General features: G+C 40.6%; 1 protein-coding gene across 3 annotated transcripts; it reads right to left on the reverse strand.

Annotated features, from left to right (window-relative positions):
- Positions 1 to 1971: 1971 nt before the first annotated feature.
- senp7 (SUMO specific peptidase 7) lies at positions 1972 to 17528 on the reverse strand. 3 transcript variants are annotated; one of them, XM_035676458.1, is made up of 23 exons: positions 17338 to 17528; positions 16613 to 16701; positions 15531 to 15596; positions 15317 to 15429; positions 12985 to 13236; positions 11696 to 11814; positions 11207 to 11325; positions 10486 to 10816; positions 9797 to 9954; positions 8878 to 9009; positions 8765 to 8798; positions 7787 to 8014; positions 7187 to 7596; positions 6249 to 6376; positions 5772 to 5888; positions 5552 to 5668; positions 5115 to 5210; positions 4847 to 5028; positions 4680 to 4726; positions 4514 to 4557; positions 4317 to 4385; positions 4079 to 4229; positions 1972 to 3920 (listed from the first exon to the last, which is right to left on the reverse strand). In XM_035676458.1, the coding sequence occupies exons 2-23, from the start codon at positions 16667 to 16669 to the stop codon at positions 3783 to 3785; spliced, it is 3108 nt and encodes a 1035-aa protein (XP_035532351.1). In that variant the 5' UTR covers positions 16670 to 16701; positions 17338 to 17528; the 3' UTR covers positions 1972 to 3782. The 3 variants fall into 3 exon arrangements, with proteins under 3 accessions (XP_035532351.1, XP_035532353.1, XP_035532352.1); XM_035676460.1 differs by lacking the exon at positions 8878 to 9009; XM_035676459.1 differs by lacking the exon at positions 15531 to 15596 and having other exon boundaries at positions 17338 to 17527.
- Between the last annotated feature and the right edge of the window lie 396 nt (positions 17529 to 17924).

Below are 17924 nucleotides of genomic sequence, written 5' to 3' on the forward strand. Positions count from 1 at the left end.
AAATGGCATTAAACACATCCAGCCTTTGGAGATCACAATGGCTGTTCTGCATCTGCTGCGCTAAATGAAATCCAAAGCCAACAGGATCATATAACGGAAAGTGCTGATCAGACAGTTGCAGTTTCTAGTCGAAGAACTGTGTCACTTCAGATAACGTTCTATAATCTAGAAAGAAGCTCCTTACAAATAATAAATAATCCCCCCTCCCCACCCACTCCCACCCAAAAAACACAGTGATTATGTGTCAGGTTGTTCCAGCAGCTAAGGAGCAGCAACTGAAATCCTCTCAGTATGTATATATTGACAGCAGTGAGAGTCATGGGCTTAGTCTGGACTCGACCTTTAACCCCAAACTCTAGGTATGGGGTTTATCCTGCTTTTAAAAGGGAAACCATCCTCTTCTTATCGTTAAGTAGCTGCATTACGTATGTGAAAAGAAAATAGGAGAGAGTAATGAGGGATAACAAACTTACGGTTCAGTGAGCCAGTGCATTAATTTTACATCTCACCTATGTTATCCTCAATGTGGCGACATTAGCATGCCAACGAGCTCAAAATGACAAATCCCATAGTGATGTTTAGCAGGTGTGTTTACCATGTTCACCATTATAATCAAGTGTTTTAGCATCCTATCATCTGGTAATTAGCACCAAATACACAGTACAACTGTGGCTGCAAAGTATCATTTTTAAAATTTTAATTTTGACGAGATGGTGGTGCTCGGTCAAAAGCAAGAGAATAAACTAATTCACAAATATCACCCGCATGGCCGTACTGCAGGAAGGTTAAGGAGATCACCAAAGTAATTATGATTTATCATCTGGGAACCTTCCATATCTGTATCAAATCCATCCAGTAAAATAGTTGGACCAAAGTGGTGGACCGACAGACATCGCCATAGAGCCAAGCTGCTAACATGGATAAAGAGTAATCAGGGCATACACAGCATTTTTGAACCACAGATAAAAACCTGAAACTTCAGGAACAGTTGCAAATTGTTTCATAAGGCTTTCTGCGTCAGGGTCAGAATTCATCAATAAAACAATTATTTTAAAATGTCTCTTAAATGCTTCAAAGGCAGAAGTGATCAGTTTGACTGGCCTAATGGCACTGTTGATGGTGAAGGAATCTGGCCAAACACCAGGTCATAGCAGTGGCTGTACCAATGTTTTACTCTGTAAGCTCCAAAGTGTGCCTGATCCTATACCCTTAGATCGTGGACAGCCAGCAGGGGAGCCAAGTAGGCCTAGAGTACAGTGGGTTTTACTACTGTACGAGAGATTTTCCTGATGCAATGAGACACATTCCTCTGCTTCTAATAGTACAATGTCAAACAAAGAGTATAAACAATACTGTGTGCAGACAGAGGACAGGGTTAGCTGTGCATAAACATTTGTAATAAACTGGCAACTGAGTGTAAATGTTGAGCACACAGAATGGCTGCAGCACACTGCCATACAAAATGCGAGGGGGGGATTACTTGGAGTCAGACTGTGAGGGGATCTGACAGACTGAGACAGTAAATACACCTAAGCTGACCGTGTAACTCTCCTAATAGTTTACACTGGAAAGCATTGTAACGTACTGTAGAGGCATTTGCAAAGGAAGCCTTTTGGCCTGAGAAGAACAAAGTTGGCTCTTCTGGTCAAAAGGAGAATTAGAAACAGTAATAGAAAAAAGGTTTGAGAACAGGAGCCAAAGAAAACTTCTAATAAATAAAAAGGAATAAATCAACTCATTTACAACACAGACATTCAGACTCTGTGTGTTACCAACCTCTAATCCTCATCTTGTTATAAAAACCATTTAAGACACGAGGTCAAGACTCAGGATAACATTTAAAATATTGTCCAGTTGGCATTTGTCATATAATACCTCAGGAAAACACACATTTCTTTAATGGAAATATCTCAGCTTGTGTTCCAGATGACAGAAAAAGTAGAAAAACAAAAAACAACAGTATAACAACAATTTGGTCTACAAGTTTTAATACACAATTGAAACCAAAGATATTTTGGGACCGGCTTCTATATATTCATCCAACACAAATGTCTTAAAAAAACATGTCTTCGAGGACTTCAAAGTGTTAAAGGAGGCAAACATCTGAACAAAAGGGAAAAAAACTACTAGACTATCCAGTCTGTTGAGAAGAACTTAGGCAACAGCAGTGATGGACTGGGACGTCTCTTAGGTCTGAATTAAGTGGGTTTGTGTTTGGCATAATACTGTTACACATGCTAATGTATGTGCACCCCTGAACTTCTTGCAAGTCTGGATAAATAAATGGAAATGTCCAAGATACAAAATAACCTCCATGGCACATCAGTATTCAGAATATATGCAAACTAACATCACACAGTAATCTGCACTGATAGTCTGAAATCCCAATTTTGTCTAATTTTGCCCATTTGTGTAGGTGAAGTTGACATCGGGGACCATTACTTTGCCCCAGCATGATTTGAGGGTGCATGATGGATTGCGGTATAAAAGGGTGTCACAGATATATGGTAACATACAACAGTTCGATTCTTAAAAAGAGGTAAGTGGACAAGCCTAGCTCAGGCGTAGACAACCTGCGCCTGTGGAGCCACATGCAGCTCTTTAGCCCCTCTCCAGTGGCTCCTTTGACAAATAATCATATGGACATGAATAACTTTTATCTTTTAACATTTTCATTCATCATTGTCATACACCTAAAGTAATTCTTACATTGTCAAATCGTAAAAATGTTTAGCCATTACACACCAAATAAAAAAAGATTGTTTCAACATTTCGGCAACTAAAACGTGCGTCGTATGTTACATCCTGACCTTTTCCTCTGTATTTTGCCGAACCTCAATAGTGGTGGATACTAGTCTCTCTTGCTAGGCTAACTATGGATTCCAAATACAAAAAACAAATCTGAGGAAAATAAAGAATGTAATAGTGCATGGACAGATCTGTTTGCTTTTACCACCAATGCTGCTGGCATAATTAACATTATAAGGCTCAAATATGCTCTGTGGCTCCAGACAAATTTTTCTTTGTTTTTGGAAAATGGCTCTTAATAGTAAAGGTTGCTGACCCCTGGCCCAGCTTACTGTCATCTATAGACAGCATCGTGTTTCCTATCTAGCACTGGGAGGCTAACAGGATAACTGAGTGAGGCACTGAGTGACTGAAACAGTAACATTTTTCTAGTTCCATGTATCCGACAAAGGGCAAAAGATGGAATTGCTGCTTCATGTTGGGATTACAGTTCCTGAGGCGTCAATGGCATGTAATCTTATAATGAAATTCAGAAAGGACACTGCAACGTATTTTATACTATGCCAGGAAATCAGGGGAATTCAGTCCATTCAGTAAAAAAAAAAAAAACTGTTCACAATTTGCTGTACAAACTAGGTTTAACCATTGCTACACAATTTTTAGTTTGACTTGTGAATCTACATAAAAAATTATTATTTTTTTAATAAAATATCTTGCAGCATAAAAACAATCAGTAAAAAGTTATGGGGTGTACAAACATTATCATGTCTACATACAATCTACCTTAAAACTCATTCTGGTTGGATGAACTACCTGTTTATTTTAAATTATTTGATGCCTTCATGTTCACTCACAGGACCCACAGATAGTCTACAAAGTTTACATGTTCTGTTCAAGTTAATGCATTAAACAATTACAGCATCTAATTTAAAGGAAATATTTTCAGTTCAAACTGAAGTGTCCGTTGCTCAGTATGAGCAGTGATAATATATTGGCTACAGGAATGTGATGCACTGCAGAGCTGCTTCTCGTGTCTATCTGTTACTATCCAGGTTTTGATGTCGGTAAAGGTTTAGTACCAGATCTCTGATTTCGTCTCGTTTCCTCCGCACCTGCTGCCGTGGAAACCAACGTTCTAGTTGTAGAGGGAGGTCAAAGTGCACCACAGGGTCCTGAGAGCAGAAGCAGAAGAAATTTTCCGTTACTGTGTACATGCCTCAAAAACCTTTTAAATGTCTCACTGAGTTTTAATTTCAATGTGACAATTTAGAGCTGTTGCTCATTGAATGTTAAATGGCCAGACTATGTGAGATGCTGCCAAGTTCTTTACCTTCAAAAAACTCTCGACATACTGCAGCAGGTAGAGGCCGCAGTCACTGCTGTTGTCCTGAAGGGGAACTTGGCAGTGTGAGCTCTGCATCTGATCAGGACTAAAGTCCCTTGACGAACCGCGACGGACTTCCCATTCTGACTCTAAGTAGCTGAGGGACAAACACGCATTATCTTACAAACATTTCTAAACACAGGCATGCAGCTACAGACATACGGATTCAAAGTGCCACACTTACTCCCGTAAGAGTTTGAAGACTCGCTCATGAAGGGAACGTTTGAGGGAATCCATGACAAGAATACACGGCCTACGGAGAGGAGAGGCATGTCTGTTATACAATATTCAAATCCATATTAGTTATTACCTACATTGTTTCACGTGTACAGGGTAGTGTGCATGCAACAAAGCAGACCACCTGTGTAATGGCATACTCACCTCTTGCAAACTGTTTTCTTCTGGTAGGTCTGCTCAGTGCAGGTCTACAAACAAAAAGGAAAATAATCAGACCTCCAGATTTGGAAGAAAACTCTCAAAAATTCTGTCTGTGTGAAAGAAATAATAATGTTATTCCAAGTAAGCAAAGTATAGAATTTGTTCTTACCACTGGGCCAGGTTTTGGATCTTTAGTGGGTTCTTCTTGACTGTTTCCTAAAACACATAAAACACATAAAACACATAAAACATACCATTACCGTTCAGCTTTGCAACCACAACATAAATAATTCAATTGCTTACCAAAGAAGGCATCTATCATTTAGCCAAACATACCAGTCTCTGTGTCCACATGGTCACTGTGATTTACTGTAGGTGGTTTCTCATTGTTATCATTTTGGCTTTTAGCCGCCACTTGATCCTGTATCTCCCCAGTCTGTGAGTTGGGACCATTCCAGGCCTCAGATTTTGGCTCATCCAGTCCCGGAAAGCAAATGACAACTAAATACCAATGAGCCCTAAACAGACAACAGAGAAATGTGATATATAATGTGATATACCCAATAATACAATGCAAATACACTTCTTCATGTGTTTAACTCACTCCTGATTGACAGGCACAAACAGGAAGTCCTTTTTGAAGATGTCTACATGTCGTGTCCACGTCTTCACACGTTGGTGCCGCCTCTGCCTCTGACAGCTGAGGTGACAAAAATAAAAACAGAGACACAACTTTTAAGTGTTTCACATGAACATGAACACACTTGAGAGTATTGCAGCAGTAAGCAGTGTAAGGCCCTGAGGGGAAATGTGCAGTCATCGCACTGCTATGTTAGTTTGTAACGCTTCCATTTTGATACTTCGCTGTTAGGCTGATAATGTATAAAACATGAGAAGAAAAGAGCTTTTGTCAAGGGAGTAAGGCTGTGGCTACTTCCTGGAAGTAGTACATATCAGTGCACACATAGAACATACCAAAATCTGAAATGTCTCAATAGTAAACATTTGTTTTTTGGTTTATATTATGCCGGCACTACTTACGAGTCACTGGTGCCACCTTCACTGGCATTGTCCCTCCGTGTCAGCTGCTTGTAGAAGAAGCTACTGAAGATGTGTGAGCGCTCGGCCACAGCAGCAGAGGCCTTATGGAGGAGGTATCTGGTTCCAATAACACATCAACGCAATCAATTCAAAGGCTCTCTGCAAACTGTGAGGAGCCAAAGTAAATTTGAAGCTTTTTGTTTGAAAATGTCTTACTTACTTGAGGTAAAAGTCAATGATAACATCATTGAGGAACTGCCCACTGTCAAGGCACTGCAGGTCCTCCATTGTAACAGTTATTCCTCCTTTCAATGGTGGAGGAGGAAACTGGATCAACCTAAGCAGAGGCAGAAAGAAAGATTTTAATATGATTATCTGCAGATGTAGTTAGACAGTTAAGTTGTAACAGTTAATATAAGCAGATATGCAATTGGTCCCCAAAAAGCCTAAAATTCAGATTTTTACTTTTTAAGACCCCGCAGACACAGATGGGGACACAGGTTTGCCAACAAGAACTGGCATTAGAATGATATTCTGTATCTGCAAATACACTGAGGTACGTAGTCAAAATCGAGAGAGAAAACCTTGGATCGGTGCATCCACAGCTTCTATTATATTTTCATACCTACGACTGAACAACACTGTCTACAAGAATCTTGCATGAGAAGCTGCACATGGGATAATGTAGGTTACTTGCCTGTGGGCTAGGCCCTGATGTTTATATTTAATCCAGCTGGAGTCTGGTTTACACAGGGACACAGAGTAGGATCCTTTGGTTCTACGATGGCACACTGTGTATACAGGAGCGGGTTCCTCCTTTTTCTTCTGTGGGAGGAAATTTATACCATAGCAGCAAATTTTACATTGTAATCATTTACCTTTGTAAAGGTCAATAGAAGAGTGAAATATCCCATAGAGGATGGGGACCACTCCCAACCAGGGAGTCAGGACCCCCGCAAGGAGATGAGAAATAAATCTGAGGGGTCACAAGATGATTGAACAAGTAATGCTTATTTTTCCAGACTTTACTCTAATTTTTTCTTTTGATTTTGTGTTTTTAGAACAAAAGGCCTTTACTCACTAAGAGGTGTTGTATATTTCTTTTGGAACGGTTGTTTGTCAGTAGTACTTTCACACAAAATGCCGATATTACATAGATAAATAGATACTTTATTTATCCCGAGGGAAATTCAAGAATAGCAGAAAAGCAAGTGAAAAAGGCATCAACCGATCACAATGTGCAGAACAGTCATCACATCACAACTCATGGCGGACCTGTTTGTTTGTTTGTTTGTCATAAACCAGACTGGAGCCCCGGGACAAGCAGCTGAGATGAACCCAGTGAGTATGATTTCTCTATCTGCAAGCCGTTCAGTGCTGCAGTGTGACCCCCAGGTGACGCTAATTTGCTAAATCACTACCTGTATGAATAGTTCTGATGAAACATATTCACAGACAAGTATTTCACATTTTCATGTTGTTTATTTGTCAGGTCCCCCAGTGTGTTGAGGCCCTAAATGATTTAAATATAGCAAAGAAAATCACTCTGATTTAACTAGTCAAAATCAGTAAACATACAACCTCTGATGAGGTAGATGCTGCTATTTTAAGAGGTCACGAGCCAAAACAACTTACCTCAGAGGGATGCTCGAGCTCCACTGGTTTGAGTGGTGTCTCTGTGTCTCGTTCTATCGCTGTCTCCGGCTCCAGTATTGTCTCTTTCTGTGTGGTGTTTTTGTCTGTATCAGAATGTGGACCATCCTGGTCTGTGTTAAGTCTAGGTTCAGTGCTCCCCAGGCCAAACAGGAACAGCAGGTGAGAGTCCAGTCCAGTTTTTCTAATCAGCTCTATGCACTGGCCCACAGAAAGAATAGGAGTGTGGATGTCGTCCAAGCTACTAACTCTGTCTGCATCATGAGAAACAATGGATTTTTCATTTGCAAGACTTTGGATACAGTCAATGTCCAACAAGGAGCGCAATAAAGCCCCCTCCATTCCCTCCAGAGGTTCTCTCAGGGTCAGCAGGATGAACGGGCTCACCTTGCCTTTTAAAATAAAGAAATAACAAATATTATCTAGTATGCACATTTACATTAAGAATAGTGTGACATATCAAACATTGGTGACGATGATATCGGAGGTAAAAAAAAACAACTAAACTAAAAAACAGGAAACACTACAGCTACAGACTCCAAGCGTACTCTGAACTGGTATCTACAGAGTAAGCGTTCTCACCAGTGTTCGTGGGACCATCTTGTTTGACCCCCAGCTTGAGGAGGTCCTGCTGTACAGCAGCTGCAGCAGTTTCTGACACACAAAACAGAAGGATAGCGCGAGGGGAAGGCTCCTCGTCAGTCTTAAAGTGAAGCTTCTGGGCCTCCAGGTCCTGCAGCTCCCAAACTCCGTACCTCTGCAGCTCTTTACGCTCAATGGTTAACATTACCCTCACCTGTTCACTCGTGTCTGGGGACAAGAAGCGGCCAGGTTAGCTTAGCAGCTCTCAGTGTTGATATCAAACAATGAATACTGCTGCGGCTCAACACCCTGGATAATGAATGAGCTTATAGCTGTGCAAAGGGCTGTCATCTGTTGATTGACATTCCTTACTTTTTGTTTTAGTGTAATAGAGCACATATTTGAAAACAAGACTAGGATTATACAGCTTTGCTAGAATCCATATGGCCATGCTGCTAACATATGGAGCTAAAATAGTTAACAATATCCAAAAGTTGGATTGCAGAACTGGCTACATCCTGTATAGCTTTTTGCAGGCTAGGCTCAAGGCTGAACTAATTCTTGCATTCAAGGTTATTTAGTCATAATTTGTTTTTCAGAAACAAAATTGTACTTGCTAGAAAATGTCACAAGACAGTTGTTTGGTGTGTCCCAAATTTTATTGAAGAAACATATTTGTTGCACACGGCCAAGATCAAATTTCAAGAAATAACCACCTTAGTTCCCTGAAGGGGAGATTTCACAGGCTCAGAGGTGAAAGTGTACTAGAGCCTTGAGGGTCTAATCCAGGAAACACACACACCATCTAAAATAGACCACAAAGCTGTGACTGGATGGTGTGTAGACAGCATGACCAAAACAAGATGAGATGGGTCTGACTTTATACAGCCAAGACCAAAGGTCATAGGCAGGCCACAGCTTCTCTACAAAGACTGTGGTATATAGTCAAAAAGCAAAAGAAAATATTCACAGCATTACCTTTCAGTGGGATGATGATTTTTTGGTCTGCCATCTATGAAAGGAGAATAACAATGTGTTACACTTGCTGAATGTGATGCCAGCAGCAAAATGCATGTATTTATGGGTTATACCATTAAGTCTCCATTCGATTTCCCTTGGAAACCTCCACAGTGCAAAGCGGAGAAGGCCACACTCACACAGTAGTCTACACTAGGGATGAGAGAAACCTCCACCGGAGGATTCTCTACAACTACATGCAACACCTGCAACACATCAACATATGCAGTTTAAAGAAAATGGTGCAAACAGGGTGAAAGGTCAACAGTAAGGCAGGTACACACAACAGTATCACACTATAACAGTACAATAACCTCCATACTACAATGAGACATAGCTGTTAGGTCAAGCAATTTAGTTGAAAGCAATATTACAACAGAAATCATGTTAATTTCAATATTTTAAACCCACTATGTGCAAGATTGGAAAATGTTCTGCTATGGCGCCATCTAGTGGAAGTATTAAGAATAACAACAGTTGACAGCAATCCACACTGCTGCTTTTTTGGTATAATCAAAGTATGTTGTTATCAAAACATCTCTCTCAAGAATATCTTCTGGGGGTAAAATGATCTGAACAGTACATTACAACAGGTACATTTTCTATTTTGTAAATGGATCCCATTGTAAAATAAAGCTTGTATGAAGCTCCTGTTAGCTCAAGCTTTCTCTGCCCCTGCAACATGTTTTTTTGTTTCCAAATACAGCTACGTTTTAAAACTGTTAACCGTGGGTCTAAAATGTGGGGTTCTGGGGGGCACTATGCTACAAATATGCTGGCTCTATAACCAAGAAATGCAACTACTTTTAGAGTTTGCTTGAATTAGACGAGAATAATCAGAATGTTCCATTTACTATATCCTAAAATCCATGTCTGCTCAGATATAAGACTAAGTTGTCAAACAGAACCATTCTTGATCCTTTTCTGAAATACGTGTCTGTTGTAATGAAGAGGTATGGATATAAATATAGTACAGGGACACATTATGCCAACCTGCATGTCCTCTATGTGAGAAGCTTCTTGCTGTTTGGCCACAGCTTTTGGGGATTGTGCATGTATTACTGCTTCTTCTACAGTGACCAGAGTACGGAGCGCTGGGCTGCAGGGCTGAGGAACGTCACAGCTCTCCTCATCGTCACTGGACAGCACAACTGAAATACAAGCATGACAAACAGATCAGGCCCAGTGTGAATTTTTCTTGGGAATTATTGTGCTATCTTACTGCTCTCAAAGACACGCACACTCCCAAGCACAAACATGCCCTTAATTGGCACTGCATGAAGGAGGTGTAATGGGCTTTGAGGTAGAGCAAGGACAGCAGTAATCCTGGAAAAGACACGTGAGTAGGACAAAAAGAGGAAACCCAGTAGCTACTAAGATGCTGCGCACACACACACGCAGCCAAAAAAACAAGAAGGTCCAAGACAAAACAACAAAATACCTCACAAATGATTGTGGTCAATGTCATGAACATAATGCTTGAGCCACATAGCAGAGGAAAATACACCCAGTTGCCAGTTTATTTGGTACACCTTGTTAAAAGTATACAACCAGCAAAATGGTATAAAGCTGGCAGTAACTGTTTCTTGAGTTCCCTCATAAATAAACGTTTCAGCAGTAGAATGAAGCTATCAGATTTAAAAGCTTTTCTGGCTTCACTCGGCCTGTGTTGGTGTACTCACTGGGTTCAGAGGGGCTTCTTTTGGTTGTGCTGTCCTGGCTAGACAATATACTTTGTCTGGGAGTACCAATAAAGTCTCTGGCCTCCAAAGTAGGACTGATGATTGGGACCAGAGCTTCTGTTGGATCATCTGCTCCAACAGTGAACTGTACAATGCTACGATCGAGGCTCTCCAAATCCCCGTCTTCTCCACTTTCTTCCAGGCAAAAACCCGTCAGGGCTGGTCTTCCATCTCTTCCGTCTTCTCCAGTGAGGCGAAGTACACTCTCACGGTGGCGTTTGGGGCTGCCTGTTCCGTTACACTGGGCCCCTGCATCCTTTCTTTTCCTCTTCTGTTAAGACAGCACATAACACATCACCTGTGTGAGCTAAGCAGACAACTCACGCTGCTACAGCACCGATTTGGGCCATGTCCCATGTTCAACTGCAGGGCGGTCTTTATAGATCTGACATTATCATTTTTCACATGGAATACAGAACATTACTGGTTTTGTCTATTTAGTAATGGCTATTGTGCTGTAAAACTGTTGCTTTATTTAAACATGACGGATCGTAATGAAAAGAACCACAATGCTCACACAATATTTGCTATTTGGTGGTGGTGTCACTGATGGAAAATACTTTCTATCATGCTTTTTGTAGCAACTGGGATGTTTGGGTAAACTTTACTCTTTGGTGAGACTATGTTTTGAAGCTTTGTCTGTCACCCATACAGTACTCACCAAACTGTTTTGTACTTCTTTTTCTGGATCAGTCCACCTGTCCTTTATGGCACCAGGGGAGAACTCATCAGAACTTCTTCTATCCTCAGCAGGCTCCCAGCTCACCGACAAACCACAATCTGAATAAGACAGAGAAACACTGATCAACCTGTGTTGTTAAAAGAAACACTACTACTACTACTACTATACTACTACACTACGGTATACTATAAATTAAGGGCTAAATTGTGAAGCGGTATTGGCTATGTTGAGCTTTGATCCGATCTTTTGTTTTACCTTGATCGGGGCATCCCTACTATAAAGTGCAGCATCTGTTTTTTTACTCTGGAAGCAAGGCCAGGAGTATCAATAAAGGTTTTGCACTAGAACAAACCTTACATTAAAGGACATCTGAGAGGTCAGGGGAAAGGAGGAAAATCTAAGCATGATTTTTTCAAGGCATAATATTAGTAATAATAATAGTGTCTGAATGTCTTCATGTTTACACACCAACAACTTCAGCGAATTTGTAGTCCTCTGCACGGTCCTTGCCTATTATCACCTCCTCAATATCTCTTTCTTCTTTGGCCACTTCGTCATCAACATTTAACCTTCTCCTCAGTCGTGATCTGAAGACATGAAAGAATCAATACCATGTTCTAATTAGGCATCGTACTTTGTTACATTTTTTCAGCAAAGCCCCATAAAGTAGCGTAGCTGCACATAATCACAAATTATCCGAGACTAAACACATAAAAACCAACCAAGTTTTTTGCCTGGAAAATATGGCGAGCCAAGGATGTAGCAGGCCGAGCCAAACTTCATTAAAAGGCAATTTCTCCTTAGTTTGAAATTGAAAATAAATAGAAGAAATTGCCCTATTAAAGAATACCTCCTACTGCTTTTGTGGCTATTTTTGTTCATTATTCACAGGTCTATGTGGAAAACCACCACACTTCCCTGACTTTTGAAGTGTAGTCTATTTCTTGTGCAAATACAATACAGCATCAGATGTAAGACAAAGAGACGAGCCCACACAGAAAATGTACTGTTTAGAAGAAAACGACCCAACAAGCTTCTCATGCAAGTGGGTTCCATTTTCTGGCTCATTATTCATAGTCAGGCGCTTAATGGCGTGAGTCTCCCTTTCTTTTCTGCAACTGTCTATCTTATTATTATTCTAGAGATGCTGCAAGCCCGCAGGAATAACACTGTGCTGTGCAGAAGCCACAGGTAGAATTGGCAGTCTACTGACACCCTGGGACCCAGGAAGACTTTATGCCATACATCTCTATTATGTGAATAATGATAACTTAAAACAAACAGTACAGTAGAAGCATTATCAAAATATGACTTTGGTAGTCAGCCTTACTCAGCCAAGAGGGAGACAATAAATACGTGTGTCATTAACAGGAGTAGGAAGTGGGAGAAACACAGTCCCTATAATTCGCTAGGTGAGCAGCCATCACTGGAGTGAAAAGGCTGAGGGTAGAAAATACACAAATGGAGTTGTGTGTTGGAGTATCACTTCCACTGACAACAAAACACCAGGAAGTCACTGCTCCCGGTCAAGAAATAGTCCAGCACATTACCAACTGTAAAATAACAACTTGTTGTTTTCACACTTCAATTTCAATTAAATACACAAGATGTAACATGTTAATTAGTGAGCTTTAGTGGTGCTGGCACGCAAACTTTGTTACATATGCACAGAGCCAAGCTGCCCCCCCCTCATTTCCAGTCCTTATGCAAGCTAAGCTAACTGGCTGCCTGCTGTAGCTTTAAAAGGGACTTCCTACCTTTGAGGGGGTGATGAGGTGGTCTTCTGGTTGTGTTTAGTGGTTACATTGTTGATTTTATCATTCCTAGTCTCCCTTTGAGTGGACCTTGTGTCTCGGCAAATCAGGGGTTCTTCTCTGCCCCGACCAGTCTTCCTCCGCGTACTTGACACTTGTTGATTTCCCAAGGTACAATTCTGTTTTATCCTTTCCATATAAGCCCTTCCCTTTTCTGTCTTTAGGATATCTGTCAGGATCAGACAGGGCTTTCTCCTACAGGAGGAAACAGAGAAGCAATTATTCACAACCTTCCCAGAGCAGCCTCTTCTCTTCAACATTGTGCCCCCTCAACACATTCTAACTTATTGCTCATCTACCATTCCAAGTCAGCCTTTATTTATGCCAGCTGATCACGAGGGAGGGGTAGGCAAGAAGACTGGTGTAGATAAGCCATGTGTGTAGTCATGATAAGCTTGGTCTCGAGTCATGGTGCTTATAGGCAGTCTCCTTTTGGCAGTGCAACATGGAGCACTGCAGAAAATTAATACTGTACACACAAATAACACATGCCAGACAGTCTTGAAAATAAGGCAAGGGTGGTTTTATGTTTGTGGTGTGAAATAAAGAATGTCTTGAGGAACCACAAGTCAGATTAAGACAAAACTTGGGAGGACAATTAACTTTGACACGCAAATATTCTCAGTAGTGTAGTAGTGGTACACTAGAAGTGCCATATTACCTCATTAAATGGCCATAACTGCTTAATTACATTTTTTACAGAAATGTTTAATATTGCTGAAGGCACTGAAAAAATAAGAATACTGCAGTAAATCACCTCTATGAGACTTTTAAGAGTGCCCCATCTTGTGAAAGTTTAAGAAACTGCAATGAACTACACAGTCGAGGCAGGGCAAGTTTATTTGTATGGCACCTTTCAACAACGAGGCAGGTGCTTTAGATAAAGACAGAAAGGCATTAAGAAAAGACAACAGAAACACAGGCAGTATAAAAATCCAATGAGACAGTAGAATGATAAGTACAATATACTGTATGAATAATAATAATAATAATAATAATAATCATAATAAATGCAATATGTGGTGTATAAAAACTGAATGCTGCTTCTGTGTTTAGTTTTGACAGTAAGCTGACCTGTCCCTGCACCCTAACCTTGCTGACCTTATCATTCTCATTAGGAGAGAGCCTGAGAGTGATTCATGAGCTGGTTGTCAATATGCTGACAATGAGGCAGTGATGTTTTGTCTGTGTCGCACAGAGACTGCACCATCTTAGGCCTGGGCTGATGGGTGTAGCAGACTGAACTGAAAATGGTCCAACAGTACTTTAACTTTATTCAGATCTGCTTGGGTGGAGACAATCTGCCCTGAAAAGATTTAAGTTATCAATTGATCCCTTTGCGAACCACAGGTTTTGCTGAGCCATGTGTTGAGTCCTAAGAGTCTGCTGATCCTGTGGATTGTTGGCAGTGGTCCACTGATAAAAAACACTTTAGCACTTCTGATTGCTCTCTGCAAACATCATGGGCCCTCAGACGTAGAACAATCTGATTAAGTTTGGGCTGTTTGGTTATCCATTGAGGAAATTTCTTTCTATGCGACAAGACATAGCATCTGGGCAGCAGTGTTATAAATTGTCTTACCGCTCATGTTTCTGGTAGCGGTGTCTCCCACAAAGAGTTACAGGTTAAATCTTCTCTTTAGGTGTTTTCTTTTGCATTTGCGCCACATGAGATCTCTCTCTAAGATTTTTTAATGGTCCAAACCTGTTTTACAGTTATGTCGGGGTGACTGTGATCTGTGTTTATGCCATCCTTTGGCTGACTACAATGAACTTTAATGCTGTTTATGAGCTAACTCACTGGCAGATACTCGGTGTCTCAGTTCAAATATCCTTGTCTCAAGTATAGCAATACTCTAAACAATCTAAGACAGTACGTACACTGCATCGATTCTGATGAGCAGAGAGGCATAGTGCAACCCAGGGTACAGTTGTGTCAGTAGTCCACTAAGTTACTGTTGGATCAACGTCAGCGGATAGCAGAGGGCTGTTTATAGTAGATAATCACAACCCAGACTTGTTACACATTAGCCTTAGAATGATGTACTTGTTTTGGACACCTTCTTAAATGTGCTGTAGCAAAGTAGGAAGCCATCTTGGAAAAATAACAATAATAATAAATTCACAGCCCAGTTTTAGTTTAGATGACTCGAACTAGTGGCATACCTGTCAGTTTTAACTGATCGGCAGATCAATGATCAGGTAATTCTGCCTGTAATCAATAGCCTAAAAAAAAAGTCCATCTGTCAAAACTCTCTTGTCAGCACCTGCTTACCTGGCCATTTCCAATGTGACCATGGCTGCATGGTTGTGATCACACAGCACGGACCCATTTTTGTGCTGTAAATCACGATGTCTCCGTTTGCAAGCAATTTCGGTCCAGGAAACCTGTTGACAAGAAGGAATCAGTTAGAGTCCCAAAAATAATCCAGAATAGCACCATAAGATTTGTTCATATGGTCACAGAGAGAGCAAAGATATGGTTGTACCTGTCTTTCAAACTTTCCACACTCTGATGAAAAACATGTCATGGGGATTCTGAATGGGCTTTCCATCTAAAATTCACATGCTGGTTAGTTACCATGCTTGCATAAAACGAATGAAATGAAACAGCCATAGATGTGCACACACAGCAATGAGCAAAGCTTGTCATTTTGATCTGTAATACATTACTTTTTCTTTTCTATGTGGTCGCAGCTGTTTAGCCAAACTGGTATTAAAGCAGCGTACATAAGCTGGCACCACATTTCAAATGTGCTCATGGGTAGTAGCTACAGCTGAAAAACAAGTTGATTGATTAGATTGATCAACAGGTAATAAATTAGCAAGTACTTTGATTTATCTTTTTTTAAAAGTCATTTTTCAGATAAAAATACCAACCTACTTCATTTGGTGTCTTGTGTGATGGTAAACGTATTCTCTCTCTCTCTCTCTCTCATTATATTTTATATACTGTTACATGATTAATTGAATATTTGCACAAAGGTTCTAAATAAAAGGATAAAAATAATCAAATGTCAGTAAGTACTTTTTATTTGTTGAGTATATAATTAAAAATGTAATAACATTCCCTGTGGCCATTGCATCTAAACTATTTATAAATTGAATTTACAGAAAATGGGCTATATCATGATGTGTGTCATTGTCAGGATGTGAGATTTTGGTCACATTGAACGGCCCTAGCAGCACCTTATTGCAGCTCCTCCTGCTTGTTGGAGGCTGTCTAGTGAGGAGTGCTTACTGATCCACAGACTGGTGATCAAAGAGTACAACCATTACATAATCCCAAATCACTGTGAGCATGTGAGCATGATTGGCACAATTTATGATAGCAGCCATAAAGCAAGCATCACTAAATATCTAGCCAGGGTGAAAAGCAAATTAAAGCTGCACATTAAAAGCTTACAAGCAGGGAGCAAGATTTATTTTTGTCCGTCGGCTAAATGGTTAGTGATTGATTCATTTTTACCAGCAGCATTTTTTACCAGCATTTGGCTGGTGATGATTTTGTGCACAAGTTAACATGCATGTTGTTAAAAAGGCATATTTCAAAACCATGGGTCATACATACCAAGCTGTCCTTGTCAACAGTAAATGGAATAGTTAAGGCTCTTCTTCGCTCCATCATGGTTCACGATTTGGTAAGGCACAGCAAGAACACTGCAAGAAACACACAGGAAGCAAATCATGAGCAGTGTGTTTCTACCAAAACAAGTAAAACCCTGAGTGACAAAGTGGTCATAGACACGCAGAACTTTAAAACAAAACGTCCTCCAAGCTATAAGCAAAATGTAACTTTTCACAGGTGAAATGTGTAGTTATTATTGGGCTCTGTAGGAAGACACAGACTGTGAATAAAAAGCTAAAAACCATGTAAAACAAAAAGGACAAGTACTACTATACCAACAGTGTCAAATCCCTAAAAACAGAAAGAGCGTACACCCTCGAGGAGCTGGAAACCCGAGGGTAAAAAGAAACCTGGTTTTCCTTAAGCTGTCTAGTAAATGAGTAAAACCAAGAAGAATACAGGTTAGCCTCTGAATGGTTTAAACTGTGTTTATGTTGCACAGGCAGCACGTGTAACGCTAATGTTACCTATTAAAAACAGACCACTCGCATTAAAGCCGGTTCTCTACACAACAGCCATGCGTATTAGTTTAAAGCCCATTTATGAAAACACACAGAAACACAAAGTGAAAGACGTTGTCAACCTGGCGATAGCCGGCGGAGCTAACCATGCTAATGCTACTTCGTCCAGGAGCTAATAGCTAAACGTAAGTGAACGCCACAGCTTACCGTCGGCCGGAGCTTCACTAGATATTAACAGAGCATATAAGGAGAACGGAGACATCTAGTTTCCCCTGAACGCTTCCAGCAGCACCTTGCAAAACACAGCAGGTTCACATTTTTGCTGGGTTTGAGTCTGGACTTAACAAGCGCTCCGATGCTGCTCAGCAACATCCGGTTACTACGGAAGTGCATCGGGAAAACAGCAGGGAGCACGAAGAGGTTGCAGCGTTGGTTCCTGGTAGAGAGGGCTACAATGGGACAGGAGCCCGCCTTCTCATCTGCTCTCACTGTGCATTGGTATTGTTACAGTGCCTTGGAAGATGGGGACTATCCCAGAGGTGGAATAGACCTCTTTGCCACTTTGACAGGAATATAATCTGATTTAGGTTTATTGCCAAGTAGGTTTTTCACACACAAGGAATTTGCCTATATAGGTGCATAACAATAAACACAGCACGAGAAACATATAAATGAAGATGTACTACAGTCAAGAAGCATAAAATTAACAATAAAGACAAAAAAGAAAGAAAATATGGCCTATAGATAGATAGATAGATAGATAGATAGACACAGGTGTTACCAATGATACTAAT

Source organism: Morone saxatilis, unplaced genomic scaffold, assembly GCF_004916995.1.
Source record: "Morone saxatilis isolate NCDOM2014 unplaced genomic scaffold, NCSU_SB_2.0 Contig5, whole genome shotgun sequence".
Lineage (NCBI taxonomy): Eukaryota > Metazoa > Chordata > Actinopteri > Moronidae > Morone > Morone saxatilis.

Excerpts from the sequence above, each read along its gene's own strand:
- senp7 (XM_035676458.1), bottom strand. The coding sequence starts at position 16,669 with ATGATGGAGCGAAGAAGAGCCTTAACTATTCCATTTACTGTTGACAAG. Across the intron at positions 6,377-7,186 it reads AGCTCGAGCATCCCTCTGAG|AAGAAAAAGGAGGAACCCGC; the intron begins GTAAGTTGTTTT and ends TTCCTCCCACAG. Across the intron at positions 4,386-4,513 it reads AAGAAAACAGTTTGCAAGAG|GCCGTGTATTCTTGTCATGG; the intron begins GTGAGTATGCCA and ends TCCTCTCCGTAG.